We start from the raw sequence: 18,569 nt of genomic DNA on the forward strand, positions 1-18,569 counted from the left end.
ATAGTTCAATAGTCTCTGCAATATTGTTTCATACATTATTATTGCACATTGGTACAGTATTACTGTGTATGTTATTATTCTCTATTTTTAGTAAAGGCTTCACACTGCTAAGTGCGATTTTAAATATTGCTGCTGTAACGAAAGAATTTCCCACTCGGGATCAATAAAGTATTTATTATTATTATTATTATTATTATTATTATTATTATTATTATTATTATTATTATTATTATTATTCTCCAGCCCTATATCTCTTTCAGCGACTTCACCGCTCTTGACTTTACGCCTCCCCCTTTCCCGTTTTCACCTATCACCTCATGTCGCCCCACAATCTGACTCCCTCCCTTCCTTTCCAGTCCTGAAGAAGGGTGTCGGTCTGAAACGCCGACTGTTCACTCCGCTCCATAGTCGCCGCCTGCCCCCCTGAGTTCCTCCAGCATTTTGTCTGTTTTGCTTTGGGTTTTGTATCTGCAGATTCGCGCCTGATAAATCATTGCGCATGCGCGGTCGGCGCCACCATCCCGAGTATCGCGCATGCGCTGAGTAGCCCGGAGGCCGAAAACGACCGGACAAAGGTAAGAGCGGGTTCCGGGCGGGTTCTAATTCACCGGCGTCTGAAACGCGACCGAAGGACAATTACTCTGATTTCCAGCAACACTGGTGCTGCACCCCACGGCGGTCCTGGTCCTCCCCCCTCTCTCAGCCCCACGATCCGTACCCGGCCCCAGAGCATGCTTACCGGCGCATGCGCATTCTTGGGCCTTTCGATGCGGCCAGGGAGGTTTCTCTCTCCCTCTCCCTCTCTCTCCCCCTCCCCCCTCTCTCCCCCTCCCCCTCTCTCTCCCCCTCCCACTTCCCCTCCCCCTCTCTCCCCCCCCCCTCTCTTGTTTTACAGCGGTTGGAACCCAGCTTAAAGGTGCATTACCGTCACTTTCTGCTCCGGAGTATGCGATGGACTCACATTCTAAATCCCTTCATCCAATCGGACACATACACATAACCTAACCTACACTTTATCCTCCCCATCCTAGTACCCTAATTCTGTCTATCCATCATATCCTATAAAAAACCCCTGTACCCCTTAAGAAAGCTAAAAATACCCTGACCTGTGTTCTCTCACCCATGCCCAGCAACCCTTTTAATGTGAATTCCTGCACCCCCAGTTCCCTTAGATTAATTCTCATCATCTCTCTCTGTATCCCATACTTCCTGCAACTCAGAACTACATGCTCTACTGACTCCTCTTCCTGACATTCCTCACACGGTCCTGTCTGGCGTTTCCCTATCAATTTCAGTGTTTGGTTTAGTGCACAGTGCCCCAGCCTTAACCTAGTCCACACAATTTCCTCTATTCTGTATCTACTTCCTACCCTAGTACCTGCAACACTTTTTTGTATTTGATATAAATGCCTCCCTTTCCCCTTCCTGTCCCATCTTTCTTGCCACATTTGGTTATTTTTTTTCCCAGATTACACACTTAACCTCTGCTTTACTAATACTAATGTGCATTTCTATATTTTCTTTCTTTATTGCCCTCTTTGCCAACTCATCCACCCTTTCATTGCCCTTCACCCCTACATGAGCTGGAACCCATAGAAATTTAACCTGACCTCCCTGATTTGCAACTCTTGTGACTGACTGAAGGACTTCATGAAGTACATCTTGCCAGCTGTTTGAGTGAGAAGACCTTAAACTTGCTAGTACTGAAGTTGAATCTGAGCATATCAACGCTTTGACTAGTTTAGTTTTCTCCACCCAACGCAACACAACCAACACTGCCATCATCTCCACTGTACACACCGCTAACTTATCAGATGTTCTTCTGCTGATTGCAATTGCTTTTGCTGGTATTGCCACCCCAAACCCTATCACTCCTGTCTCAGGTTCCTTAGCACCATCTGTATAGACCTGAGTATAATCACTATACATTTCCATCACATAACAGTTAAATGCACTTACCAAATCAGTTTTATACTTTCCTTTCCTTTTTACCTCTAACAAATGCCGGTCTACGTCAGGCCATACCAGCTTCCATGGAGCTACAACCAGATAAACTACTGAAGGACTTATCCTTAGATCAAACACTCCACATGATCTAGCAATATCATTCCCTACCCGACTAATGTTTTCCCTCTGAAACCTCCCATTTTCCCAGGACTCCTGCAACACTCCTTTAGCAGGGTGGGAATCATTGTGTCCCTGCAAATTAACGCAGTAGTTTGCCATCAATTGCATCCTTCTTAATTCCAAAGGCATTGTTCCCATTTCTACCTGCAGGGCTGATACTGGTGATGTTTTAAAAGCCCCACTGCACACTCTCAACACCTGAGCCTGAATCACATCCAGTTTCCTTATAAGAGACCTAGCTGCTGATCCATATGCTACACTTCTATAATTCAACACAGATCTTACTAAAGCCACATACATTCTCTTTAATGCTGAACAACTTGCTCCCCATTCCCTACCAGTCAAACATCTCATCACGTTTATTACTTTTTTACATTTCTCCGCAACTTTCCTGATATGGTCTGCCCATGTTAATCGTGAATCAAATATAACTCCCAGAAATTTAAATGATCCAACCCTTTCTAAATCAATCCCATACATCCTTAACTTCTTCCCTACTTCAATTCTTTTCCTAGTGAAAAATACAGTTTGAGTTTTTTCCACTGAAAATCTACATCCCCAATCATAACCCCACTCTACCACTTCATCAATTGCTCCTTGTAGTTTCCTGATTATATGCTCCGTGTTCCTGCCTCTTTTCCACAAGGCCCCATCATCCGCAAACAGTGACCTACCTATATCCACTGGTACCTTTGTGAAGACATCATTGATCATAATGATGAAAAGTAAGGGGCTAATCACACTACCCTGAGGTGTGCCATTTCCCACTATGTACTGTTTTGATAATTCTGATCCAATCTGAACTTGAATTTGTCTACCAAACAAAAAATCTTTAATCCAATTAAAAACTCTCCCCCCAACCCCCATCTTGTGCAGTTTAATTAATAATCCTTCCTTCCACATCATATCATAGGCTTTTTCAATTTTCATAGGCTACTGCTTCTTTATTTGCCTGGGCCTTTCTTATTTCAGTCTCTAACCTTATCACTGAGTCCATGGAATTCCTTCCGTTCCGAAAACCACTCTGATAACTTGCCAGCATTCCTCTCTTCTCAAGATCATATGATAACCTTTCAGTTATCATCCTTTCCATTACCTTACATATATTTGATGTTAGTGCTATTGGCCTGTAGCTAGTGGGTTTTGACGGATCCTTGCCAGGTTTCCTTATTGGAATTACTACTGCTTCTTTCTATGCACTTGGTAATCTTCCCTCCTCCCACACTCTGTTGTAAAAATGCAGTAACTTCAAGAGCGCTCCTTCTCCTAGATTTTTTAGCATAAAGTAGCATATTAGATCTTTCCCTGGTCTCGATCTCTTTATTGCTCTCACCATTTCTGCCAAAGTAAATGGATCATCAATTATATCTTCCCTCCTGTTTAACACACCTGGGTATTGACTCATTGTTCTTTCCCTTCTCCTTCTCCCTTCTTCAGACAAATTTTCTGAACTATGTATCTTGACAAATGACTTGGCCATGATCTCAGCCTTATCCCTGCTGGAGACTGCTGTTTCCTCCTCAGACATCATTACTGGATACTCCCAATCCCTTCTATCTCCCCCCATCCTCTTAATCATTCCCCATACCTCTCCCACAGGCGTTGTTCTTCCTATTTTGTTGCAAAACTCCTCCAACTTGCCCTTTTAGCTTGACGTATAGTTCTTCTCACCACTGCCTGTGCCTTCTTATATTGAATCAATTGCTGCATATTATGGGTTCTTTTAACTAGCCTGATTGCTCTATTTCTGGTTTTTACAGCCTGACAACATTCCTCTGACCACCATGGCACTATTTTTCTATTCATCCTATTTTTACTCCTGGGTATAGATCCTTCTGCTGCCATAATAATTGCTGAAGTCACCTGACTGTTTAATTAATCTATATCTCCAGAAATGTCAATCTTTGTCAATGCTTCTTCACTTAACTTCTGGAACTTACCCCAATCTGCTTTTCCAAACACCCACTTTGGGACTCCCCCACCTGGTCTTATTTCAACTCTTTCACCCACTGAAAATAAAACTGGGTAGTGATCACTGCCTACTGTTGAAACAGTCCAATCTACCCAGTTACTGATGCCAGCCAAGACATTAGACACTAACATAATCTCTAATACCGACTCAGTTCCTGTTGTTATGTTTATCCTTGTTCCTCTACCATCACTCATACATACCAAATCCCTTTCTTCCATCAAATCTTCAATTACAGTTCCATTTGAATCTGTAATCGGATCCCCTCATATTGTGCTGTGAGCATTGAAATCTGAACACCACACTACTTTGTGTCTATTTTGTCCTTGTATCCTTAGTAGGCTGTCCAAATCCAACCTTTTACATGGATTGTAGTAGTTAATTATAACCACTCCCTCCCCTCTCTCCCATATTTCCACCACTATGTACTCCTGATCGACTCCTTTTTCCAGTACTCTATACGGTGTACTTTGCTTGATTAACATAGCACAACCTCCTCCTCCCCCTAGATTTCTATCTTTCCTTATCATTGTATACCCATGTACCACAAAGTCTAAAACTGGTTTCAACCAAGTTTCCTGAATACACACTACATCCGGTTTTACAACCATTTCCTTAATAAATTCCTTAAATTCCTGGCCATTGGCCAGTAAACTCCTTGCATTCCATTGCAAAAGAATCACCATAATGAGTACTAACTAACCTATGACACTTTCTGGCTTGACTGATTAGTGAGGTTCTCCCTCACTTCTTCCCATGTCAGTCCTGCTAAATGGTTTACTGCTGCTTTGACCACCAGCTGAATTTTGTCACTTTTTGACTTTACCTCTGCCGTACTAATAATGACTCCTGCAATGAATGTTACTACAGCTTTATTTTCCACATAAATCCTGTCATTTACTCTTTGCTGCATCTCTTGCATCCCTATTGCTCTCTGGTCATTAGGAGCATTATTCTGTTCTCTTGACATTCTTACAGCTTCTGCATAACGGATCTTTCTTTTCACTCATATTTCTTGAATTTTATTCTCCCGTCTCATAACTTCACACTCACTATACGCCACATTATGAACTCCTCCACAATTACAGCATTTTGGTTGCACTCCTGTTCCGCACTTTCCATATTCATGATCATCCCCACATCTGGCACATCTCCTCTGCCTATTACAGTTTTTAGCTATGTGTCCAAACCTTTGACAATTATAGCACCTCAATGGCTTTGGCACATATACCCTTACTGGGTAACTCATGAAACCCAGGAACACTTTCCTTGGCACTCTTTCTTCTTCAAATTCAATCAATACTATTTCATTTTCCTTTTTCATTCCCTCCTTTATTGTTTTCAGTCTCAGAACATTAATTACTTTCCCCCCTTTGATATTCCTCTTCAGCTCCTCCATGTTTATACTCATTGGTACACCCGTTGATCCTTTACAACCACCATTTCATGCTCCCACCTTCCCTGTATATTCCACCTTGCATTTTTCTATCTCTTTTAGCTTGAGTGCTTTCTCAAGTTGTTCCTCATTCGCACATCTTACTAATAGATTGCCATCATTAAGGACTTTTGCAAATACTATTTCCCCTATCTTATTTGCCAGAGTTTTTGTTAGCACAAACGGGTTAATTATCTTCATGTGTCCTTGCACCTTCTTATTAAACCTAATTATGACAACACCTCCTCTCTGAACTTCTTCATCTTCCTCACTTTCAGAACTCTCTGCATTGTCATTTCTTATTCTTTTATTCCCTTTGTCTCGGTTTTCATCCATCCCCTCACTATCTCCTTATTCCCTTTATTTCTCCCTTCACAATAATCCATTTCTCCACAGCTACCTACCTCTGATCCCAAATCCATATCCCGCTCCTTCTCCACTCTCTTTCCCTCAGCCCCTCCTCTCACCTTGTCTGCCATTACCAGACCCAGGCAATCCCCTCCCAGCAATTCCCGCTCCTTCCCCACTCTCTTTCCCTCAACAAGTTCCAAACCACATTCACACATGCACCACCACCTTCCAAACTCTCAGCCCAGTCCACGACCAGCCCAACAACACCGGGAGGTTTCTCTTTGTGAGGGTTTCTGGGTAAAGAGGCAGCCATGGGTGGTATTGCCGGTGTTGTTCCGTACAGTCGAAGGAAGTGCGAGCGGATGTATCTCCCAAATGTTGCCGAGCTCCACTATGTAAATCCGAGGATTATGAATCCGCACAAAAATATAATTCCCAGTTAAGCTCGGTTGAAAAGTTTACCTTCCAGTCAGTGAAAATGTCAATTAGTGCTGTATGGAAATAAAACCTTTCATCAGATTTAGTTCTCTCTGGGTTAATAACGATATGAAACACCTTTACCTCGATGACGTGACTTCTGGCTTTCAGATCACAAAGGTGCCGCACTCCAATGAGAATAACCACTGCCCTCCACTTTGCATTGCCATCGATGGGTTCATCACTGTCAATCAGCAGGTGGGGGGGGGGCGATCGAAGTAATTAGTAAATCTCCAGGATCGTACATGCAGTATCAAGTGATCTTTGTAGTATTGTGGAACATGCCCAGAACTTGAAATAATCCCAAAGGAGAGAAACAAATTGAGCCAAGTCACAGGTTGATTGAAGTCAGAAACAGCCCATTCTCATAAAGACAGGGATATAGTCAGATAATTTGATGGTCAGTCAGAATGTCTGATCCATGCCTTGTTAGAAGATGAGTGCATATGGAAACATAGAAATCTACAATATAATACAGGCCCTTCGACCCACAGTGTTGTGCCGTCCATGTAATCTATTCTAGAAACTGCCTCGTATTTCCCATCTGCATTGCACTCTGTGTACTCTAAGCTCCATGAAATTATCTGAGTCTCTCAAAAGACTGTATGGTATCTGCCTGTACTGTCATCGTTGGCTGTGTATTCCATACACCTGCTACTCTCTGTGTGAGAAACCTACCTCTGACATCCCCATCGACCCTACTTCCAAGCACCTTAACACAATGCCCCTTGTGTTTGCCAATTCAGCCCCAGGAAAAAGCCTCTGGCTGTCCACACGATCAATGCCTCTCATCATCTTATACACATCTATCAGGTCACCTCTCATCTTCCGTCGCTCTAAAGTTCACTCAACCTATTCTCATAGGGCATGTTCTCCAATCCATGCAACATCCTTGTAAATCCCCTCTGCACTCTTTCTATAGTATCCACATCCTTCCTGTAATGAGGTAATAGAATACTCTAAGTGGGGTATAAATCAGGTCTTATATAGCTGCAACATTACCTCACCACTCTTGAACTCAGTTCCATGGTTGATGAAGGCCTTCTTAACAACAATGTCAATCAGCGCTGCAGCTTTAAGTGTAAAATTGACATGGACCCCAAGATCTCACTGATCCTCCACACTGCCAAGAGTCCTAACATAATATGACATTCTGTCTTCAAATCTGATGTACTGAAATAAACCACAGCACACTTATCTGGGCTGAACTCCATCTGCCAGTTCTGCATCCTATCGATGTCCTGCTGTAACCTCTGGAGAACTGTCCAGACTATTCACAACACCCTCAGCGTTTGTGTCATCAGCAAACTTACTGACCCACCCTTCTACTTCCTCATCAAGATCATTTATAAAGATCACAAAGAGAAGGAGTCTCAGAACACATCCCTGTGGAACACCACTTGTCACCGTCCTCCATGCAGAATACGAACCATCTACAGTCACCTTTTGGTTTCTGTGGGCAAGCCATTTCTGGATCCACAAAGCAAGGTCTACTTGGATCCTTGCGTCATTACTTTCTGAATGAGCCTTGCATGAGGAATCTTATCAAAAGTCTCACTGAAAGCCATGCACACTACATCCAATGCTCTACCTTCATCAGTGTGTTTTGTTACATCCTCAAAGAAATCAATCAGGTTCGTAAGGCACGATCTGCCCTAGACAGAGCCACGCTGACTATCCCACATCAGATGATGCTTCTCCAAATGCTCAGAAATGCTGCCTCTCAGGAACTTCTCCAACAGCATGCCCTCCTCTGAAGTAAGAACCACTGGTCTGTAATTTCCTGGCTTATCTGGCTTACCTGAAAAGAGAACAATGTCTCCTCATCCTCTGGTACTTTTTCCCTCCCTACTGATGGTGCAAAGATCATTACCAGACGTCCAGCATTTTCCTCCCTCACTTCCCATGGTAGCCTGGGGTATATCTCAAGATGAGTACCCCCAACTTGAGTTGAAATTGGTAAAATTGTGATGCCATAGCTCTCATTCAGAGGAGAACATATAGAAACGTGTAACGTTATGAAAGGAATAGATAAAATAGAGGTAGGAAAGTTGTTTCCACTGGTAGATGAGGCTAGAACTAGAGGACGTCGCCTCAAGATTTGGAGGAAATTGGGATGGAAATGGGGAGGAACTGTTTTTCCCAGAGGGTGGTGAATCTGTGGATTTCTCTGCTCAATGAAGGAGTGGAGACTACCTCAGTGAATATATTTATGACCAGGTTGAATAGATTTTGGCATAGTAGGGGAATTAATGGTTATGGGGAAAAGACAGGTAGGTGGAGATGTCCATCGCCAGATCAGCCATGATCTTATTAAATGGTGGAGCAGACTCGACGAGCCAGATGGCCGACTCCTGCTCCTATTTCTTATGTTCTTACCACAGACTATAATCTCTCCTGAAATACTGTCCTTCACCCATTGATGTCTTTTGCAAATATTTTTACAGGTTTGAAATGACAGAACACTTGTGCACGGGAATCTCAAACACAACAACACATCAGTTTTGCTGACTCTGGATATTTAAGGAGTGACCAAATATTTTCTTTGCGACACCAACACATCTGTTGTTGATCCACGGAGATGAAGAATTATCTCATACCAGCTGGTAATGTGTTCTGTCACTGAAATGAAGTTTTCTGTTGTAACTCAGTGAAATCCACTGGAACCGGGGTGCTGAGAACACATCAGCATTTGTTCACTGGAGATCAGTTCTTCAGCTGCTTTGATTGTACAAGGGATTCAAACATCCGACTTTCTGAATTGACAGAGAATTGATCGCAGTGAGATATCATTCTCCTTCTCTCAGTGTGGGAGGGGATTCACTCACAGCCTACCCACAGACACGCCAGTGAGTTCACAGTGGGGAGAGGCCATTCACCTGCTCTGTGTGAGGGAGGGGAACTACTCAGTCATCCAGTCTGAAGATACATCAGCAAGTTCACACCTTAGTGAGATGCTTCACCTGTTCTGACTGTGGGAAGCAATTCGTTCCATTGTCGATGCTGAAGGTATATCCTAAAGTTCACCAGTGAGAGGACATTGACCTGCTCGGATGGTGGGAAGACATTCACACGCTCAACCAGACCACAGTGACACCAATCAGTTCACACCGGGGAGAAGCCATTCACCTGCTCTGAATAGGGGAACGGGTTCACTCAATCATCTCAACTGAATGAACAGCAGCGAGTTCACACCGAGAAGAGGCCATTCACCTGCTCAGACTGTGGGAAGAGATTCACTCACTCGTCCACACTACATAGACACCAGTGAGTTCACACTGGGGAGAGGCCATTCACCTGCTCAGATTGTGGGAAGAGATTCACTCAATCGTCCAACCTACAGAGACACCAGCGAGTTCACACTGGGGAGAGGCCGTTCACCTGCTCAGACTGTGGGAAGGTATTCACTCAGTCAAATCACTTGCTGCACCATCAGTTAGTTCACACTAGGGAGATGCCATTCACAAGCTCAGACTGTGGGAAGGGATTCACCCAGTCATCTCAACTGAAGTCACATCAGCGAGTCCACACTGGGGAGAAGCCGTTCACTTGCTCTGAATGTGGGAAAGGATTTGCTCGGTCATCTGAACTGAAGGTACATCAGCGAGTTCACACTGGGGAGAGGCCATTCACCTGCTCAGACTGTGGGAAGGGATTCACTCACTCGTCCAACCTACACAGACACCAGCGAGCTCACACTGGGGAGAAGCCATTTATCTGCTCTGAATGTGGGAAGGTATTTGCTCAGTCATCTGAACTGAAGTCCCATCAGCGAGTCCACACTGGGGAGAAGCCGTTCACTTGCTCAGAATGTGGGAAAAGATTCGTTCGGTCATCTGTACTGAAGTTACATCAGCGAGTTCACACTCGGGAGATGCCGTTCACCTGCTCAGACTGTGGGAAGGGATTCACTCACTCGTCCAACCTACAGAGACATCAGCGAGTCCACACTGGGGAGAAGCCATTCACCTGCTCTGAATGTGGGAAAGGATTCGCTCAGTCTTCTGAACTGAAGTCACATCAGCGAGTCCACACCGGGGAGAAGCCGTTCACCTGCTCTGAATGTGGGAAAGAATTTGCTCGGTCATTTGAACTGAAGTTACATCAGCGAGTTCACACTAGTGAGAGGCCGTTCACCTGCTCTGACTATGGGAAGGGATTCACTCACTCGTCCAACCTACACAGACACCAGCGAGTTCACACTGGAGAGAAGCCATTCACCTGCTCTGAATGTGGGAAACGATTCGCCCAGTCATCTCAACTGAAGTTACATCAGAGAGTCCACACTGGAGAGAAGCCATTCATATGCTCTGAATGTGGGAAGGGATTTGCTCAGTCATCTGAACTGAAGGTACATCAGCGAGTTCACAGTGGTGAGAGGCCGTTCAGCTGCTCAGAATGTGGGAAAGGATTCATTCGTTCATCTCAACTCCTGAGACACCAGCAAATTCACACTGGGGAGAAACCATTCAGCTGCTCAGAATGTGGGAAGGGATTCACCGATTCAGTTCATCTGAAAGAACATCAGTTTGTTCACACTGTGGAGAGGCCGTTCACCTGCTCAGACTGTGGGAAAGGATTCACTCGGCGTTTTAGTCTATTAACGCACCAGTTAGATCACAGTGAGGAGAAGCCATTCACATGCTCTGAATGTGGGAAAGGATTCATCCAGTCATCTCAACTGAAGGAGCATCGGCGAATCCACACTGGGGAGAAGCCGTTCGTCTGCTCTGAATGTGGGAAGGGATTCACTCAGTCATCTCAACTGAAGTTACATCAGCGAGTTCACACTGGCGAGAGGCCATTCATCTGCTCTAAATGTGGGAAGGGATTCACTGATTCAGTTCATCTGAAAGAACATCAGTTTGTTCACACTGTGGAGAGGCCGTTCACCTGCTCAGACTGTGGGAAAGGATTCACTCGGCGTTTTAGTCTATTAACGCACCAGTTAGATCACAGTGAGGAGAAGCCATTCACATGCTCTGAATGTGGGAAAGGATTCATCCAGTCATCTCAACTGAAGGAGCATCGGCGAATCCACACTGGGGAGAAGCCGTTCGTCTGCTCTGAATGTGGGAAGGGATTCACTCAGTCATCTCAACTGAAGTTACATCAGCGAGTTCACACTGGCGAGAGGCCATTCATCTGCTCTGAATGTGGGAAGGGATTCACCGATTCAGTTCATCTGAAAGAACATCAGTTTGTTCACACTGTGGAGAGGCCGTTCACCTGCTCAGACTGTGGGAAAGGATTCACTCGGCGTTTTAGTCTATTAACACACCAGTTAGATCACAGTGAGGAGAAACCATTCACATGCTCTGAATGTGGGAAAGGATTCACCCAGTCATCTCAACTGAAGGAGCATCGGCGAATCCACACTGGGGAGAAGCCATTCACCTGCTCTGAATGTGGGAAGGGTTTCACTCAGTCATCTCAACTGAAGTTACAACAGCGAGTTCACACTGGCGAGAGGCCATTCATCTGCTCTGAATGTGGGAAAGGATTCAGTCGTTCTTCTCAGCTCTTGAGACACCAGCGAATTCATACTGGGGAGAAGCCATTCATCTGCTCAGAATGTGGGAAGGGATTCACCGATTCAGCTCAGCTGAAAGAACATCAGTTTGTTCACACTGGGGAGAGGCCGTTCACCTGCTCTGAATGTGGGAAAGGATTCAGTCGTTCATCTCAGCTCTCGAGACATCAGCAAACTCACACTGGGGATAAACCATTCTGAGGAAATGCGGATATATAAAAAATCATTTTGAACCCAAGTAACCTCTAGCTAAAAGAATAATTGGGACTGAATAGGAATTTTTGAACTAAAGTAAACTCTGTCTTCAGCGGTTAAGAAAGTAAACGGCTTATACTGGTTTCCTTTTAATTGTCAGAGGGACATTGAGAATTTGATAATGTATATTGTACCCGTGTTTGAGTAAGCACTCATCGATAAGGACAGCAATGAACATCTGTCTGGAATGAAGTCAGGACCTTGCAAAGGGAATAGCTGATAAGGACTGGACTGTATATCCATCTATATTCAAGCCTTGAGTTAGTGCACTCTGTTATCTAAGACATTAAGTTTTGCACTAACAGACTTGGTTCTAACAGCAGCTTGCAACAGTGACGTATGGAACTTACTAAATATACTGCTGTAACCTGAATGAGTGAGTCCACTTGTCAGATGGTTGGCAGCACTGACATGCCTTCCCTTTGATAACTGGGTCTCAAACTCTTGCAAGAGAATCCAATAAACTGTGGTGCCTAGAGGAAACTGGTCTCCCGAGTTTTATTCAGATTCGACTTTAACATTGGGCGTCACGAACAGGATCCCAATACAGAGAGTGCGAAGCAGACAGACTGAGTAAGCGGCCGGACCACTCCGGGGACTGCGGAGACCGACCGGGCGCCCAACGGGTATTTCACCTTTTGTCGCTCTCCATCAGTTCCTTTGGAGGCACGGTTCCTCGCCGAGGGCTGCTTGCATACCTTGACGGGATCGGGAAAGTATCTGTCGGAAGACTTGTAGAAGCTAGGCAAATGTTATTAATTGAGTAGGAGTCGGATCCTGGTAAATATATTAATTGAGCAGAAGAAGGTACCAGGTAAATTTTACTAACTGGGCAGGAGACAGACGGGCTGGGTAAATTTATCAATTCAGCAGGTGGTGCCTGCTGGGTAAATTTATCTGATTGTTAATCGAGCAGGAGGCTTCGTGCTGGGTAAATTACTTAGAGGGCATGGAGTCGAGTGATACGAGTGGGCCGAGAGCAGCCCTACACAATGTGTGTGAGAGTTTTCCAGACAAGGAAAAAGATCTGTGAATGTTGACCGCAATGCTGAATAAAAAGATTGGGGGGAAATGTGGCCACTGAGCGGGAGCCTGCGATATCACCTCTTGAGAACAAGCAGTAAATTTGATCTGGAAGAAGAACTGTGGGAAGAAGTGGAAATTGTTGAAAAGGCAATGGAAGGATAAGGCAGATGCAAAGTGGAACAGTACATGATTAGCAAGTTGGAGGGATAATGCGTGTGACAAAGGGAGAGAGGTACCTATTGCAGAAGGTTGCGAGACGCTAAAGGCGGAGTGTGAATGGGTGAATGGGCGCCGAAAGCGAGAGCAGGAAAAACAACGTCAGCAAACCAAGGCCGGCCTAGATAGGAGAGAAGGGCTGGAACGTCAGTCTAAAGTTCGAACTGACAGGGAAACAAGGGATCCCGAACCCATGTCTGGGATACAGATCCTGTTTGAGGACGGTGACCGTGATGAGGAGTAAGCACCCACCGTACCCCCGCCCACCCCCCCACCTTACCAGGGGCCGAGTGCTCCCGAACCCCAATCCTCCCAGTACTCAGATACGGTGACCACTCGGGTAAAGCAGCGGCAGCGGGAAAGGGGAGGCTCTCTATACCCTCAGATCCAGAAAGGGAATACCGAGGATTATTACGAGACAGGGAGGGAAGAATCCACTGAAACCCCAGAGTTAATGGCTCCACAGAGACAATTGCCCACCCGAATGCTGCCTAATCCATGAGCAGCGGAGGAGGGACAGCTCTCAGTGATTCCTGTGTACGCACCCTGGAAGCCTCAAGAAATGATAGTGATCATGAATCCGGCCCCAGAAAGAAAAGAAAAGCCAGCACAGATTGCTCGGTATGTCCGCAGTACGATACAAATGTATAATGTGACCCCGCAAGGTTCATTCGGTCTCTGCTGCATGATTCTCTCAGCTGATGAGGGGCGGAAATGGAAGGCAGAATTAAGATACCAAACCTATCAAGAGTTACAGGTGGGAATCCATGATGAGAATGAACAGACAGACCAGATTATTCAAGCCTTGGAGAGGGCTCTCCCACAACCTGTAAACATCACTAAAGTACTTGAATCCAAACGTAACCCTGGGGAATTGGGGCCAGACTATTGGGAGCGATTTGTGGCCCGCTACGCACTCTCGCAGGAGACCAAACCTCTAATAATGCCACGGAACGCACATGGAATTCCAGGGGGACCCAGTGTGAGGTTTCATTTACAGCCACCACCAGTCTGGGGTGTAATCTAGCAGAGTGAGACTTGCTCTGTCCATTGCAAGTGGAGATTCTATACACGGACTAGCGAACAACCGACAGCTTCCCCAGTTACCGAATCCCCCTCCAGTGGTGGGCACTGAATCTGGACTCCACTGCGTTCGGACCCTCTCAGCCGGAGGCAGACCCTCATGTGACCCCTACGTGGTGCTCAACTGAGGAAAGCCGATATTATGCACCCCTCGAGGGACAGAAGTTCAAAGTCACCGTGACTGGAGAGGCTAAAGGAAAAGAGAGCAGTGCATTGCTGGCCGAAGTTCCAGGTTTCCTTTGGTGACAGACAGGATTGGTGCTTCCCCATACCACCATTAGGGTTTGCCCTGGGTTCAAGCTAAAGAGCGTGGGTTTCTTGCCTGTACCCTGATGAAACAAGCCTCTAGCACCAAGGGAGACTGGCCGGACTTGGCTGCGGGCCAACTCCGATACTGGAAGGAATCAAAGGTGAAGACGGGACATCTGGTGAGACACTCTTTTAATACTGACTGAACCGAAGACGTTGTACCACATCTCCGGACTATTTCAGGCCATGAAGTCGGCCGCACCAAATTCACCCCCCTGTTTGGATCACCGTGAAAGAAGGACAGACTCTCCTACCCCTTCCGCATTACCCCCTCAAGCACGAGGCAACGTTTTATGAGGAGGGAAGGTCTCTGGTAATCCAGTGAGGAAACGATGTCCTGGCTATGTGATAATGACAGACAGTGACGTAGGCCTCTTTCCCAGAAGGCTGAGCTGCTCACTCTGACTCGTGCCTGTATCCTAGCAACGGATTTAAATGAGAACTTTTACACAGACTCCCGTTATGCACAGACTATGGAGCTTTGAGGGTTTCCTGACTTGTTTTGGCTACCCCATTTTAACCTACCTTTGCAAACAACTTACTCAGCACTCTACAGCTACCTCGAGTTTTGGCTATTATGGAATGTGCAGCCTATACTGGGGAATCTGATGAGATATCTATTGGTAATGCCAGGGCTGATGCAGCAGCTAGACAGACAGCCTCGAATCCCACACGTTTAGACACCTCGGGAACCCAGCAAGCTCCTATTAGACACAATCTAAGGACGGGCGTGCCAGACATGGGGGAGATACGTACGTTTCAGGAGGACGCCCCTGAAGGAGAGCGCGAACTATGGTCCCACATGCTTTGCCACCTTGAACCTCAGAACAATTTATGGGTGACCTCTGCAGGTCAGGTCTGTGTTCTTACCTATTTTGATAGATGATGTACACGCCTGGGCAAGGAGGGAATGGTTGAATGGTCAGTGTTCCCTCTGTGTTCTTACCTATTTTGATAGATTATGTACACGCCTGGGCAAGGAGGGAATGGTTGAATGGTCAGTGTTCCCTCTGTGTTCTTACCTATTTTGATAGATGATGTACACGCCTGGGCAAGGAGGGAATGGTTGAATGGTCAGTGTTCCCTCTGTGTTCTTACCTATTTTGATAGATTATGTACACGCCTGGGCAAGGAGGGAATGGTTGAATGGTCTGTGTTCCCTCTGTGTTCTTACCTATTTTGATAGATGATGTACACGCCTGGGCAAGGAGGGAATGGTTGAATGGTCAGTGTTCCCTCTGTGTTCTTACCTATTTTGATAGATGATGTACACGCCTGGGCAAGGAGGGAATGGTTGAATGGTCAGTGTTCCCTCTGTGTTCTTACCTATTTTGATAGATGATGTACACGCCTGGGCAAGGAGGGAATGGTTGAATGGTCTGTGTTCCCTCTGTGTTCTTACCTATTTTGATAGATGATGTACACGCCTGGGCAAGGAGGGAATGGTTGAATGGTCAGTGTTCCCTCTGTGTTCTTACCTATTTTGATAGATGATGTACACGCCTGGGCAAGGAGGGAATGGTTGAATGGTCTGTGTTCCCTCTGTGTTCTTACCTATTTTGATAGATGATGTACACGCCTGGGCAAGGAGGGAATGGTTGAATGGCCTGTGTTCCCTCTGTGTTCTTACCTATTTTGATAGATGATGTACACGCCTGGGCAAGGAGGGAATGGTTGAATGGCCTGTGTTCCCTCTGTGTTCTTACCTATTTTGGTAGATTATGTACACGCCTGGGCAAGGAGGGAATGGTTGAATGGTCTGTGTTCCCTCTGTGTTCTTACCTATTTTGATAGATTATGTACACGCCTGGGCAAGGAGGGAATGGTTGAATGGTCTGTGTTCCCGCTGTGTTCTTACCTATTTTGATAGATGATGTACACGCCTGGGCAAGGAGGGAATGGTTGAATGGTCTGTGTTCTCTCTGTGTTCTTACCTATTTTGATAGATGATGTACACGCCTGGGCAAGGAGGGAATGGTTGAATGGTCTGTGTTCCCGCTGTGTTCTTACCTATTTTGATAGATGATGTACACGCCTGGGCAAGGAGGGAATGGTTGAATGGTCTGTGTTCTCTCTGTGTTCTTACCTATTTTGATAGATGATGTACACGCCTGGGCAAGGAGGGAATGGTTGAATGGTCAGTGTTCCCTCTGTGTTCTTACCTATTTTGATAGATTATGTACACGCCTGGGCAAGGAGGGAATGGTTGAATGGTCAGTGTTCCCTCTGTGTTCTTACCTATTTTGATAGATGATGTACACGCCTGGGCAAGGAGGGAATGGTTGAATGGTCAGTGTTCCCTCTGTGTTCTTACCTATTTTGATAGATGATGTACACGCCTGGGCAAGGAGGGAATGGTTGAATGGTTAATACATTGTTACAATCTTGCCGGCACCCTGATTCCCAGAAAGCAGCTGCAAAGCGTGCACACGCCCAGCTAATCCACAGCCACTTCCAGGACAGCGGCGACACGAGGCGCATGTGGAAGGGCATCCAGGACATCACCAATTACAGGACAACATCACCTGCAGACCAGCTAGCAGATGGTCTCACTGACATCTTCAACATCTCCCTGAGCAGCGCCACCGTTCCAACGTGCTTCAAGGCCGCCACCATCGTCCCCGTGCCGAAGAAGTCTTCAGTGTCCTGCCTGAATGACTACCGTCCCGTTGCACTCACATCCATCATCATGAAGTCTTTCGAGAGGCTCGTCATGAGGCACATCAAGACCCTGCTGCCCCCCTCACTGGACCCCCTGCAGTTTGCGTGCCGTCCCAACCGCTCAACAGATGCTGCCATTGCTACCTCCCTCCACCTGGTCCTAACCCACCTGGACAGAAAAGACACATGCGTTCAGATGCTGTTCATAGACATCAGTTCAGCATTCAACACAATCATCCCTCAGAAACTGATTGGAAAGCTGAGCCTACTGGGCCTGTACACCTCCCTCTGCAACTGGATACTAGACTTCCTGACTGGGAGACCTCAGTCAGTCCGCATCGGGAACAGCATCTCCAACATCATCACACTGAGGGTTGCGTGCTCAGTCCACTGCTGTTCACTCTGCTGACCCACGACTGTGCTGCAACACACAGCTCGAACCATATCATCAAGTTCGCCGATGACACGACCGTGGTGGGTCTCATCAGCAAGAACGACGAGTCAGCTTACAGAGAGGAGGTGCAGCGACTAACGGACTGGTGCAGAGCCAACAACCTGTCTCTGAATGTGAACAATACAAAAGAGATGGTTGTTGACTTCAGGAGGCCACGGAGCGACCACTCCCCGCTGAACATCGACGGCTCCTCGGTACAGATCGTAAACAGCACCAACTTTCTTGGTGTTCACCTGACGGAGAATCTCACCTGGTCCCTCAACACCAGCTCCATAGCAAAGAAAGCCCAGTAGCGTCTCTACTTTCTGCGGATGCTGAGGAAAGTCCATCTCCCACCCCCCATCCTCATCACATTCTACAGGGGTTGTATTGAGAGCATCCTGAGCAGCTGCATCACTGCCTGGTTTGGAAATTGCACCATCTCGGATCGCAAGACCTGCAGCGAGTAGTGAGTTCAGCTGAGAAGATCATCTGAGTCTCTCTTCCCGCATTCACCGACATTTACACTACACGCTGCATTCGAAAAGCAAACAGCATTATGAAGGACCCCATGCGCCCCTCATACAATCTCGTCTCCCTCCTGCCGTCTGGGAAAAGGCTCCGAAGCATTCGGGCTCTCACGACCAGCCGATGTAACAGTTTCTTCCTCCAAGTTATCAGTCTCCTCAATACC

The 18,569-nt window shown here is 46.2% G+C and overlaps 1 protein-coding gene across 1 annotated transcript; it reads left to right on the top strand.

The window, feature by feature from the left end:
- Window positions 1-529: 529 nt before the first annotated feature.
- Window positions 530-12,484, top strand: LOC140723129 (uncharacterized). Its single transcript, XM_073037757.1, has 2 exons — window positions 530-575; window positions 8,807-12,484. Exon 2 carries the CDS (start codon window positions 9,814-9,816, stop codon window positions 12,091-12,093), a length of 2,280 nt encoding a protein of 759 aa, XP_072893858.1. The 5' UTR covers window positions 530-575; window positions 8,807-9,813; the 3' UTR covers window positions 12,094-12,484.
- The last annotated feature ends 6,085 nt before the right edge of the window (window positions 12,485-18,569 follow it).

This window comes from Hemitrygon akajei, unplaced genomic scaffold (assembly GCF_048418815.1).
Source record: "Hemitrygon akajei unplaced genomic scaffold, sHemAka1.3 Scf000101, whole genome shotgun sequence".
Lineage (NCBI taxonomy): Eukaryota > Metazoa > Chordata > Chondrichthyes > Myliobatiformes > Dasyatidae > Hemitrygon > Hemitrygon akajei.